A 13,599-nucleotide genomic window follows, 5' to 3' on the forward strand; every position below is an offset into this window, starting at 1 on the left:
ATGCCTGACTGCCCCTCTCTAGCCCTCCACCGCCGGTGGCCCCTACGGCCCACTTTCTCCCCGCGCGACGGTCGTCTTCCTCCTTGCCCGCAGCGGCCTCCACCTTCCCCTCCCCCTTCCACCTCGCACATGGGCATGGGTGCTAGCGAGCACTGCCACGACGCCCCCACCCCGACCTGGCCCAGCCGCCTCCACCGCCGCCAGGACCCTAAGCTGCCCATCCACCATCCCCACCCTGCCTCCCAAAACCCCTTCTAAGCCTGCCGGAGTTGGAGAAGAAGAGGGGAAGAGGCTAGAGAGAGAGGCTGCCGCCGTCGACGTTGCAACCCTAACCGCCGCCCACATTGTCTTCATCTTCGGTGGGGCGCAGGCGCACACGGACGTGGGCACGGGGTCGCATGGGAGCGATGGAGCGCGGAGGTGGCGTCCAGACTCGGTGTCCGGGACGCCCGAGTTCCATCATTACTGGCTTTTTATCTGTACAGGAAGTAGCCAATGCGAGAGGCAGCCAATCAACAATGAGAAGTGTGGAGCAACATACAAATTAACCAGACTGACCAAGCCAAACCGGACACCGGCAGACTGGAATGAAAAACCAAACCTGTGGAAACCGTGAGTGGACAGGCCTAGTATCTCATGATGATATAGGCTTTAAAACATGTTCTTGCATTTTCAATTTTCAATTTCTCATGTAAAGGTTTATCTTGTTTGTACATAGGTCATTGAAATACATTTTCTATGGTGCCGATTCCTGCACTTTTACATGTGCTCATGTCAATGTTTTAAGAATTGTAACTAGATTCTATAAAAGCAACTAGATTCTATAAAATGCGACTTGTTTAATGGTATAATAACATTCTACATATTGGTTTATAGGAATGTACGGGTTGGCAACCTCTTAATTTACTTCCAAAAAGCTAACGCAAAACTTGAACGTTAGGTAGCATCATTTCACATGTTCAGGTATTTTCGAAGAAAGCAACCCTCACGGTTGGTTGTACAGAGCAAATACAAATACTAGATAAATAATAACAAATAGTTTTGTTGTACACAAAAAGCAACCCTCTACGGCCTAAAAAACTAACCATCAGAATGCAGTTCGGAAGCTATGGTTTCTTTCATCTTTTTTCCCTCATGACCATTCAAGAACAAACTGTTTCTCGATGTCCCCAGTGACCAAATGATACAAACTGGATAAGCTAGATACAGCACAAGTTTCAAGTATCATGACTTCCCTCAAGTTTGAGCCTGGTTAGCAGCCTTTAATGAAGGAAGATGCTGATTATCAAGTAACCTTGTTTTCAATGGGCTAACTACAACACCTGACAGGCTGGCGCATTGACCTTCAAAGCTGTCCGTGATCCACAGAGCTGTAGAGAGCCTCTTGATGCGTCAGATCATGGTTCCTCATTTATATATGACAAAAAAGGCCTCACTAATTGTCAATGGTACTTCCTTGATGTGTTGTATGTGCTGAATGAATCCGAATCTGATATAGTGAAATCATCGCATCTCCATCTTTCTAGCTGTTGGTGAAGACCCATCTCGCTTGTCCCACCCTCATCATCATCAACAATATTTGTTGGCTTCCACTGATCCACTAGGCTGGAAAGCCTGTTCACACAGTGACACATGTCTGGCCGCTGGTATGGTTCCCGCGCCGTGCAATGGCGAGCAAGATCAGCCACCTCCAGCAAGCTGTTCCAAGATTCAGCATTGAGCTCCAGGGTGTGGTCCAAAAACTTCCTGAACTTCTCTTTGTCAAGCATATTTTTTCGGAAGATTGTTACAAGATGTGTTTCATCCTCGGGTAATGAGTCATCGAGTACTTTCCTTCCCGTAATCATCTCCATTAGTATCACACCGTATGCATACACATCTACTTTTGTAGTGACCTTTCCTGTAGCTGTATACATATCAATAGCATGTTTATCAATACTATGCCACAAAATGGAACAAATAAAAAACATGACAATGCAAAACATGGGGAAAAAACAATTGTTCACATACAATTCTCTGCATTTATTTCCAAAAGAATTAATGCTGAAATACCGAATTTGAAGAAAATGTACAGAAAAAGGATAAAATTTGAGCTCAAGTGAAAAAAAAATGTCTGGGAAATGACTGAAAAGTCCTCCAGAATTGATTTATGGCACCGTCTTTTGAATCTTTTTCCGTCAATAAATGGATACATGAAATCAGTTCCAGTCCAATTTTATTTGAGTAAGTTGTCCTAATTGTATTCCGATGTACTAAATGGTGCAAAACCACGTCACTGTTTAGTAGGAATAACAGAACTAAGGTCAGGCTTTACTAGGTGCTGAGCATGATATGAACCAGATATACTAGTAGTCAATTTTTGACATCACAAAAAAGAACAGGCATGTAAACGATTTTCTGTACTTTCGAAAGAATGGACGTAAACCAAAGGAAAAGGTTCAGTAATTTCATTTGGAGTTGACCAGTGGCCTCAACTATCAGCAATAACATTGTACGTTTTTCCAGATATCTGCTTAGCAAAAGTATGTGTGTTAATATGCCATCACCAGCAAAAACTGAATAACTGTTGTGTTGCTTGCTTGGGAAATGCTCGTCCTCACAAGCATAATCAAACATCATCTGTACAGTCAAAAATGGCAAGACAATCCCTCAAAAAAATGGCAAGACAAAGGACTCATGAAGCGGTTGCTACAGAACCCATCTTGAAAAGAAAAGGGGGTGAGGATCATGTAAAGCAGTTATTAAAACCACTTTCTGTTCTAAAATGAAATACCCCATGATTTTGGGGGGTGACTTCAATATTCTAAGATATAGTAGTGAGAAGAATACAAAGTTTAAAGGGCGTACCCAGTGCAGAGAGCTCCAGCTCTGTGCGGGGTCTGGGGAAGGGTGTTAGTGGCAAGCCTTAAACAACAAATACATTGAGGTTTTTAACTTAATCATCAATTCCTATGAACTAAGGGAAGTGGTAATGCAAGGAGGCAAGTTCACCTGGAGTAATAGAATGAACCCTACTCTTGAAAAGCTTGATAGGGTGCTTATTTCAAAGGATTAGGAACAGGACTTCCCTCTATGCAATGTGAAGAAAATACCCAGATATAAATCTGACCATAACCCTCTGGTCTATGGTTCAGATCTGGAAAATAAAGTAGTATCAAGAGCCTTCTGCTTTGAAACTTCTTGGCTAAAACACCCTAGCTTCACTACTAAGAGATTGGTTTGTTAGGAAAGAAATAAGTTGATTGATTCGGTTAGGATATTTCCTTAGGAGTCAAGTCAGTCGTCTCTATAAAAGAGAGAACCCGTATTGATTGTAATCAAGCAAGAAGAACATGCGAAGTAGTCTACGGATGAAAGGGTTTTTCCTGCTACCCAGCCAATCCATATCAATTGGTATCAAAGACCACTACCGAGGCATCGCCGTCCATGGCCGGCCTCGACACCGATCTTGCGACCATCTCTGCCAAGCTCGACCTCATCTTGGCCCAGTTCGTCACCCTCAACATGTACCTTGACGCCCGTGAACCGGCGCTTGGAACATGCGTTCGGCATTGTCTCCGGGCCGCTGGTATCTCCGGTATCACCGACCCCTAGCCCGACAATTATGACACCACCAGCGAAGGTCCATGCTGCCACGACTCCGGCAGCATCTTCCACACCCACCCTGACGCCCGTGCCTTCTGCATCTTCTGCGGCAATCCCGGCACCACCCACACCACTCACATCTGCAGCACCACCTCCTCTGTGGGCATCACCTCCTTCGCCACCAGCAAAGTCCCAGAATGCCGTACCAGCAGCCACTGTATCTTCACCATAGTTTTTACGGCGGCGTGGCGAGGCGCGGCGACCCACCACCTTCACACCTTTACAGCGTCTATGGCGCGCGGCGTGGCGACGCCATACACACATCGGCGTGGCGACGCCATACATTATAGTCTAGGATATTAGGAAATTATATTGACAAATGGTAATGCCTCCAGTTATTCTTCTATCACATAAGCAACACTGCACAACATCTCTATTGCCAATGGTTGGCCAAAATCCATATTTCCACCCAGGATCATTTGACTTTGCCGGCTTCCGCTTTGGATCAGTCTTTGGATCAATATTTGATGCCGCGTCCGAGGCCTCCGCGCTTCCAGTCCCTTGAGTAGCCATGTTCTGTACTTCTGTCCAAAAAAAAGAAGAGTGTGAGGCACAGAGAGAACAGAGGAACAGAGAGAACAGAGGCAGTGAGGCACTTCAACTCACCACTTCACGTCTTCACTCTTCACCAGAACGGCGGGCGGCAGGATGGGGGAACAGAGGGCGGCGGCTCGGGCTCGGATCGAAGGTGGCTCCAGGCGGGGGAACAGAGGAACAGAGGCCGCGGATCGGGAGGGCGGGGGAGGCCGACGGACTGCGGCCGACGGAGGGCGGGCGAGGCCGACTCCAGGCGGCGGCGGCTCGGGCTCGGGCCGGCTGAGGGCGGGCGAGGAGATTGCGGCGGCGGCGGGGCGGGGAGATTGCGGCGGCTCGGGCTGATTGCGGGCGGGGCGTTTCCAGGCGGGGCTGATTGCGGGCGCGGCGGTTCGTCTATTTGCTCCCGGGCCCGGCTGTACCGGTGTACCCTAGACTCGGCGTGTATGGCGCCCGCCACAGCGCACTACGGCGCCACAGGACGCCATATCGGCGCCACGGGGACGCCACGGCGCTATGGCGGACGCCATACACGTCGGAGCCGTGGCGTCGCCGTGGCGAGAGCCACAAAACTGCCACGGCGATATGGCGACGATATGGCGACGCCACAACAACTATGATCTTCACCACTGGCAGCTTCGCCAACAGCCCCGCTGGCACATGCCATCACTCCTGCACCAACTTTGGCGGTCATGGTGACTGCATCAACGCCTCCTGAGCCATCGCCAACAGTTTTATTGGCAGCCACGGCAACACCTGCGGCACCCTTGGGAACAGTTCAGATTGCGAAGACTCCGGACTTGCTGTCCACGGCCCCTGCAACCTTGGCTGCGTCCCCAACCCAGGGGCTCATTCACCTGGGACTGCGATGGGACTAGCGGCCCTCTACTCAAAATTGCCGGAGTGGGGCCGTGAAGTCCAGGTGCGGTGCTCAGCATCGCAGCCGCCCAACCTGATGCTGCCTTCCGTGCTCGTGCTCCAGGCAGCTAACGGGGGTCCATCTCCACGAGCTGCCATGGCGATCTCCTTTAAGTCGCCATGAGCGTCATGTGGCCAACATTCTCCAAGCAGCTTACTCATGGCCTGCAAGGTCTTAGGCTCCAGCAATCGCCACAGCTCAAGGATGAGCTGCCTTGAAGGGGTGGAGTAGTGTTATGGCAAGTGGAGCCGGCCCAAGGGCCCACGCGGCACCATAGTGCGTGAACAGTGCCGGATTAGATTAGATTAGATTGGTTTGGTTTGTTAGGAAAGAGATAAGTTACATTAATTCGGTTAGGATATTTCCTTAGGAGTCAAGTCAGTCATCTCTGTAAAAGAGAGAACCCGGTGTCGATTGTAATCAAGCAAGAAGAACCTAAGAAATAGTCTACGGACGAAATGGGTCTTCCTGCTACCGCAGCCAATCCATACCAGGAGTATGTAAATAATGGTATTGTGATTCTGCATACGCAGATGACACAATCTTGTGCATTCAGGATGGCAAAGAACAAGCAACTAATCTCTAGTTCCTGTTACATTTGTATGGGTCCATGTCTGGGATTAAGATTAATTTTGCTAAAAGTGAAGCTATTATGATCAGCCAAGATGTTGATACGTCTTTGGAGTATGCCGACACCTTTAGTTGCGCTGTTGGGAAATGGCCTATAAAGTACCTAGGGGTCCCTGTGTCTAGATCCAGACTACACATAGCCGATTGGCTTCTTCTTGATGAGAAATTGCTCAAACGGTTAGATGGTCGGCAAGGCAGCTCAGTCCATTGGTAGGAGAACCACCCTTTTGGACTCATCTTTAAGTAACATGCCCACATATGCTATGTCTATATGTACCTCTTTCCCATAACTACTACTGACAAGCTTGATAAAACCAGGAAGAAATCTGTGGCAAGGAGGGGGTTTGAGAAGAAATACCACTTGGTTAGGTGGGAAACCATAACTAAACCTAAAGAAAAAGGGGGCATGGGGGTCAAGGACTTAAGAAAGATGAACATTAGTCTGCTATGCAAATGGTGGTGGAAACTTGAAAATGATTTCTTTGGCAGGAGATTGTAAGGAAAAAGTATCTGAAAGGGAAATGCTTGCAACAAATTACCTACAAGGCTAATAATTCCCCTGTGTGGAATGAGATCTTAAAGTAAACCATGTCTACTTGATGGGTAGGTCAATGAAAGTTGGAAATGGCCGTATGTGTGATTTCGGTGCCGCTATGTATCGGTGGGGCAGGGGTTTAGGGGTTTTCTCGACCTGCGTGAGGTCTTCTTCTTAATGCAATGCCCGGGGGCTGTCTTGCCCCCACAGGTCGAGTTTTTGGAGAGATATTTGGTGTGCAAATGTTTCTCTGAAGGACAAGTTTCCTGGCTTATATGACATATGTACTACTCAAACTTGCTCAATGAATGAGCTATGTGGTAAAAACTGGAACTTGGAGTTTCGAAGGTGGTTAGATGAGGGCCTGCAAGACCAGCTTAGGCGCTTACACGACAGTATTTTCAGATACAAAGTAAATGACTCAAAAGATGTAGCTCGTTGGAACGGAGAAATCTGGGAAGTTTTCTGTCAAATCTGTCTACAAACACTTATGCAGTAGCTCTTAATGTCCAAACAATAAGAAGGTTTGGAAGCCAAGCTCTGCCTTTAAAAATAAAATTCTTTATGTGCCTAGTGTAACAAAGGATAACCTGGTTAAAAAGAAATGGAAAGGTGACGATTCTTGTGCCTTCTTTTCTTTGAGTGCCCTGTTATCAAATATGATTGGAGTACCCTGGCCTTTAGTTTTGGATATCTGTTAGACCTTCGTCCTTTATTCAGTATTGGATGTGGTTCAATTGGGTCCTCCCAAGAAGGAAAAAGGTTCATATGGTTGGTTTGGCTGCTGTTTGCTGAGCTATCTGGAAAACAAGGAAATCTATTTGCTTTGAAGGGAAGAGAGTAAAGGCTCCTACAGAAATTCTATGTTTGATATGTTCTATGCTGGTATATTGGACAGGGCTGCAGAATCAGGAGTCTGCGACTCAAATGGAGCATGGGGCCGCGATTCTGAAGTCGGTGGCTTTGCAATTCCACCAGCAAGTCCAACGGACAGGGGATGAATCTCAGGTGATCATCAAGATGTGACGGCTTCAGTTCTGCTGCTTGGAAGTCCGTCTTCGCTGGCCTGCTTGCCGTGGCAGCCTCATCTGGCTTTTAAGTCTGGTCGGTTTTGAGTGTTAGCTTCTTATGTCAGTGTTAAACATGTAGTTTACTGGGAGTGGCATAGTCGCCGTCGTTTGTGCTTTTGGTTGCTTCTGTGGCAAAGCCCTTTGTGCTTGGGCTGGAGGGTAAGTAATGGTCTTGGATATAAATCTGGGTGATTGACTAACCTTGATTCAATTTATTACTACCAGTAATGAAACTCGGCTCGTCCATTGTGGAAAACTGGCTTTTCAGCATTTGGTGGGTCGTCCGATCCTGCCAATAACCTATGTTCGGTTTAAGGGATACTCCGTACTCTAGTGTACGATGGTGAATTAGTGATGTACTCTAGTCTACGATGGTGAATTAGTGATGTACGCTAGTCTATGATAGTGAATTAGTGACTGCATCAAGAATCAACCTTGTTCCAAATTCCAAAAACCAATGTCTAATGTCTGACAACATAGAAGACCTATCTGTGAACACAAGAAAAGTATGGTGTGTGTGGTTTCCTGCATATGCTCGAGCCTAGCCTGTAGGAAGCAGGGAGCGGTTGTTACGTTGAATGTACGTGGTACTAGGTCTGGCTCACAGGATACGAAAAGGTGCTACTCAACCACACTGATCAGATACACAGAAATTGGCCATTTCTCTAGAGCCAGGTTCACCGAACGTGTGATTTAGTCTAATTATGCTATTAGTGTGTGATTAGTGCATATTAAGTGACTTTAATTTCTTTTAAAGTAGACTAAGGCTTGGAAAGATAAAAGTAAAGGTTCTTATAATAAATAACACAAAATAATTATAACCTCAACTCTTCATTTTGCACTTTCATCTCATGAAACATGTACTCACGCAGGCAACCAAACAATATCTCTCCCCATCCAGGCCGAATACATATATGCAACCAGATAAAATGATCCTACATACACCTAACCTGGCTCGAGTGTGGCTCCCTGATACAAGACAAACTAAGGTCACGCGTCATGCATTGCACAGAACCAAACACAACCTACACCTCTGCTAGCGATTCTTGTTTCTGCTTTTCAAATACAACCTGAGAAATATGTCAGTGTATTACCAAACAATCAAATTGAATTAAGCACAGCTCTGTGTAGTTCTACAGTGGCAAGAATCCTGCTTGTTAGGATCATGTAAAGAGTTGAGTTCCTAAGGTAATTTCTAGATGATCCTACCTTGCTGAATAGTGTAAATTGAAAGCAAAAAGATTGCTCAAGTAAAAAATAAAGTATGATTGAACTGAAAGCAGCCAAAGTAACAGAAGTAAGAATTATATGCAAGACAAATGCTGATTGTACTTGAGAACAAAATATTTATAGAAGTGAGAAGTGAACATACTGGCATATTCAGGCGCAAGATATCCAAATGTCCCTGCTACTCTTGTCATCATGGACTTATCTGTATCTTTCGCAAGCTTGACCAATCCAAAGTCCGAAACCTTGGCTCTTAAATCTTGATCCAGCAATATGTTGGAAGGCTTCAGATCCCTATGGATGAAAGTCTCCTGCGCCAAACCATGCAAATATTCTATCCCCCGGGCAACATCCAAAGCTATTGTCATCCTTTGTGTCCATGTAAGAGGAGTATAACCACTCTGCTGAAGATCACACAAGTGCTCACGTAGTGTTCCTCCCGACATATATTCATAGACCAAGAGCCTCTCATTGCCATGCGTGCAGTACCCAAGCAATGCAACCAAGTGTCGATGTCTCACCTTCCTAAGAACATCAATCTCAGCCATGAATTCTTGCAGCCCTTTAGTTCCCATAGTGCCACTGTCACACCTCTTCACAGCAACCAGCTTGCCATTGAGAGTCCCCTTAAAAACCACCCCAAAGCCCCCTCTACCTAAGATGTACTCCTCATCAAAGTTGTTTGTGGCCTTTAGTAGCACACTCATCGGTAATTGCATCCCATGGGACTCAAAGAGGTCAGCAATGTTTGTGCTGTCAGCACTTGAATGACTGTAAAGCTCAGTTGGGCCTACAGAACCACTTATGTTGCTATGGCCATTTGTCCTAACTACCTGAATCTTCATCATCTCAGATTCACCAGAAGGGCTCTTTGTTGAGACAGGACTGAACTTGTCCACATTCTTTTTCCTTCGATGATGTAGGAAAAGCCCAATGCAAATGACAAGAAGAATGACAGCTAGAAGAATTCCAATGATCATTCCAGCATTTGACTTTGAGTTATGTGAACCTGTTGGATTGGAAGATGAGGACCCCCCTCCACTATCACCACCTGATTCCCCAAACCGGTTGCCTGCAGTCATAAGCTTTATAGGCTGCTTAAACTCAGGCACTTGTCCAGTAAGGCGATTATTTGAGACATCAAGATAATTGAGGCTTTCCAGTGTCGTCAAAGCATCTGGTATCACCCCTGTGAGTTGATTGTTAGACAGATCCAACCGTTGAAGCCTAGTCAGGTTTGCAAAAGCCGGTGAAATAATCCCTGACAAGTTCTGGTGAGGCAATTTGATTTGAGTTACATCCATTTTGATGCAGGAAAGACCAGGCCATGGATCGCATGGGTTGTTTCCTGCCCACTTCGCAAGCTGCAATGGGTATCCAAACCCTAAAGCTACCCCAAGCAGAGTGGTCACCAGCGGATCACATGGCCCAGGGTCTTCGTGACAGAACCCGTTCCCAGAATCAATATCCTTAGTCTTAGCTGTGAAGTTTGGTTTTGGCCCTTGAAGAAAATTATTGGACAGCGTCACATCCTGAAGGGTTGCGATCCCTATAAGAGACGGTGGCACCGGTCCGGTGAGACTGTTGTCCCTGACATTGAAAGTCTCCAGCTGCGAGTTGGGGTCAAACTCCGGGATCGGGCCGGTGAACGAGTTGGACTGAAGAAACAGTGTCTTCAAGCTCGGCAACTTCACCACAACATCAATTGGCCCTGACAGCTTGCCAGCCGACCTCTGGTTGTTGAGCTGCAGTGTCTCCAGCGCGCCCAACACCTCTAACCCCACCGGCAGGACCCCGGTGAGATTATTGTACGACAGCCGCAGCGTCTGCAGCGATGTCAGGTTGGCAAGAACTGCCGGGAAGGGACCAGAGACAGAGGCGTTGGAGGCCGAGAAGGTCTGCAGCATGGCGCACCCCGCAATGGCGTCGGGGATGCTCCATGGCTCGAGAGGGAGGTCGTCCATGCTGAGCTTGAGCAGCGAGGGGAGACCCTCGAGGAAGTCCGGCGGCAGGGCGGAGAAGGCGTTGCCGTCGAGAACAAGGGTCTCGAGGGAACCCATCCGGGCCAGGGAGGGCACGTCGCCCTCCAGCACATTGCCTTGGAGCTGCAGCGACTGGAGCGCGGTGAGATTAGCGAGGGACGAGGGAAGGGTGCCGGATAAATGCAGCTTGGCGAGGTTGATGCCGGTGACGCGGCCGGCGCCGTCGCAGGTGATGCCGCTGAAGGAGACGCCGCCGCAGACGTCAGTGCCGGTCCAGGACGGCGGCGGGTTGGTCAGCGACTTGGCGAGGTCCAAGATGACGCCCGCGTCTGCGGTCATGGCCGTCGCCGCGGCGGCGGGGGCGGGGGCGAGGCTGGCGACGGCGAGGAGGAGCAGGAGGGGGAGGAGAAATCTCGCCCTCCCCATGGCGGATTCGCCGTACAGGGGGCGCAAATGCGACGGATTGTTGCGGAGGATTTTGATTTCTTGCCTGGGCCGGGAAGATGTATTTTTGGCGTCTCCGGCCGCGCGGTGGTTCTGTTCCCCCCTCTGTCCCTCTTGTTTCTCTCTCTATAGCTTCTCTCTCCTGGATGAATCTCGTTTCGTTTCATTCATCTGCTTCAGCTGTCTGCGGCGTGCGTCCTCGGGAGTGTGGGCTGGCGCGGGGCGTGGTGGGTGGGTTGCGCCACTCTTGTCCCTTTCCATGAACACGTCCATGTACTATGAGACACCTTTGTTTTCTTTTTCGCGAAGAAAAATTCTGCCAGTCAGTTATATACTCCTTGCATCCAAAACAAATTGTAATTCAAATTTTTTGAGAAATTCAAACGTTTTTAAATTTGGTTAAGTCTATAAAAAATATAAAAAATGATACATAATCTCTACTAACAATCAACTATTTTAGTAAACCCTAAATATGCGTCCCCCGCTGAAAAAATTCAACTATTGTGCATCAATAAAATTGCACTCAAGATTTCAACACCATTAAAATCTATGTATTGCTCCTAATTCTCTTTCACATGCTTGAACTCGATCAAATGGCCAACGTTATTTGGATTACCCCCACTCCTTGGGCTTCAACGCATGCCACTTGCCCATCCCCCCCCCCCCCAACCCATCCCCTACACGGCGTCGACGCACCTCAACCAACAACCCAGAATTGAATCCCAAAATCCCCAAATAAACAAAAAAAGTTTCCTTCAAAAAAATTTCCTTCTTCACGCCTCACGCGCTCCGGTAGTTTTGATCCTGCCTGCCGCCGCTACCGCCTGCACGGCACTTGCCCATGCTGCTTTCGTGCTGCCTGCGTGCGACCGCCGAACCTATCGCCTGCCCATGCTGCTCCATACCGCCTGCACGCCGCCAAAACTCCCGTGCCATGCTCCGCCCGTTACGATTCTGCTCGTCGCTCGCTACCACCCCAGGCCACATGATCTAGCGCAGACCCATGCTGCCGCCGCATACACGATCACGGAGGCCCGCCGCGGGAGCCCCGCAGGAGTGTTTGCATCACCACGCCCTACGCCTCATGTCACGCAGGAGTGCCCCTAGAACCCCGCAGGAGCGTCGTGAGTGTTGCAGCGCCGCGCCGACCGCTCGCCCTGATGCTCCGCCATCGAAGCTCGTTGCTGTTCGCCGCGCCGAGAGCCGCCGTGCTACTCCGTGCCGCCTGCAACATTTTAGGTCCTTTTTAATTTCAGTTTTTTCTGATCATTACCTTATACATTGTCGCAGATAAGGCTAGATAATGAGCTGGCTCGGCTCGGCTCGGCTCGTTCTGGCTCGTTAAGATAACGAGCTAGCTTGTTTGTGGGTTCATCGTCCGTCCCCATGGCTAATTAACCTTGCCTAGTTAACCTTTACTCTTGCTTGTTTGTGGGTTCATCGTCCGTCCCCATGGCAGATACTCTAGTAGAGGGCCCGGATAAAGACGGATAACTATAATCGACGCTAGAGTAGTAGTCGATAGCGTAGACGTGGCATCTAGGCTAGAGGCTACCTTCGTTTGCCTCATACTCCACGGTTGAAGGGTAGGCGGCAGGTGATGATAGCCATGTCCATCCCCTGTAATCCCCCATGTTCGGGTATGGCATAGATCTAGAGGCTAGCATCACTTGGCAGACTAGGTGCGATCCGATGCTCGAAGTAAGCAAGTAGGAGTAAAGTCATTCTGTCCTCATACCTAAAGCCATAGGATTCTATCTCTACCCTTTTAGCTATCCTTGTGTTGTCCTTGGATGAATTAGCTAGAAGAAATACCCCCGTTCCCTATGAAAAATATGATACCCTGAATACTTCTGGGTGAAAGCTACAACTGTAATTCCGTACGCTTGTGGATTCCTTCTATAGACGTTAAGAAATACCAACACACAGCCTAAACTAATATAAATGTTTGTGTCTTGTGTGTTACCATCTTATTCTTCTTATGCGATCATGTTGTTAGGCATTGCCAGAGCTAAATCATCTGACAGTTGGCGTGCCAAGTAGGGCCTTTCGTGTATAGATTGATATTGTCTTTCAGATGGGAATCATCTTCAACTTCGATGACACCGCTGAGAAGATGCAGCTAGGCTTGAGGATCACCTTCAGTGACCTGGACTTCATCATCGACTAGTTTGGGAACTTGTAGCTGCAAGAACCCAAGCCACCCGTGGAGGAAAAGGAAGAGCGCCCCTCGGTCTGTGCATTCTTCGTCGGACTAGCGGAAGCTATGTGTCGGCATTTTGTAGACCGACTAGTAAATTTGTATGATCGTCACATTGCTCTAGGAAGACGATGGTAGCATCCAAAAGACAAGGAATTATACTGGTTTAGGCTGGAGCCCTACGTCCAGTCTCAAAGAAGATCGAGTGCGTGTTCCTCGGTTGAATGCTCTAAAGTTCTTACAATGGGGTATGCAAGAAGAGTGGAAAGAGGTAGGGGAGTGGAGAGGGACTGTCGAATGAAGGATTCAAGAGTTCGATCCCCCTCTAGAAGGGTGACATGGCTACCCTTATATAGAGTCTGGTGCCAGGGCATGTACAAAGAGGTAGGTTCTCTCGACCGAGGGGTCATGAT

General features: G+C 48.1%; 1 protein-coding gene across 1 annotated transcript; it reads right to left on the reverse strand.

Annotated features, from left to right (window-relative positions):
* Positions 1-956: 956 nt before the first annotated feature.
* Positions 957-11,141, reverse strand: LOC136482091 (receptor-like kinase TMK4). Its single transcript, XM_066479341.1, has 2 exons — positions 8,706-11,141; positions 957-1,906 (listed from the first exon to the last, which is right to left on the reverse strand). Exons 1-2 carry the CDS (start codon positions 10,966-10,968, stop codon positions 1,443-1,445), a joined length of 2,727 nt encoding a protein of 908 aa, XP_066335438.1. The 5' UTR covers positions 10,969-11,141; the 3' UTR covers positions 957-1,442.
* Between the last annotated feature and the right edge of the window lie 2,458 nt (positions 11,142-13,599).

This window comes from Miscanthus floridulus, chromosome 9 (assembly GCF_019320115.1).
Source record: "Miscanthus floridulus cultivar M001 chromosome 9, ASM1932011v1, whole genome shotgun sequence".
In the NCBI taxonomy this organism is placed as follows: Eukaryota; Viridiplantae; Streptophyta; class Magnoliopsida; order Poales; family Poaceae; genus Miscanthus; species Miscanthus floridulus.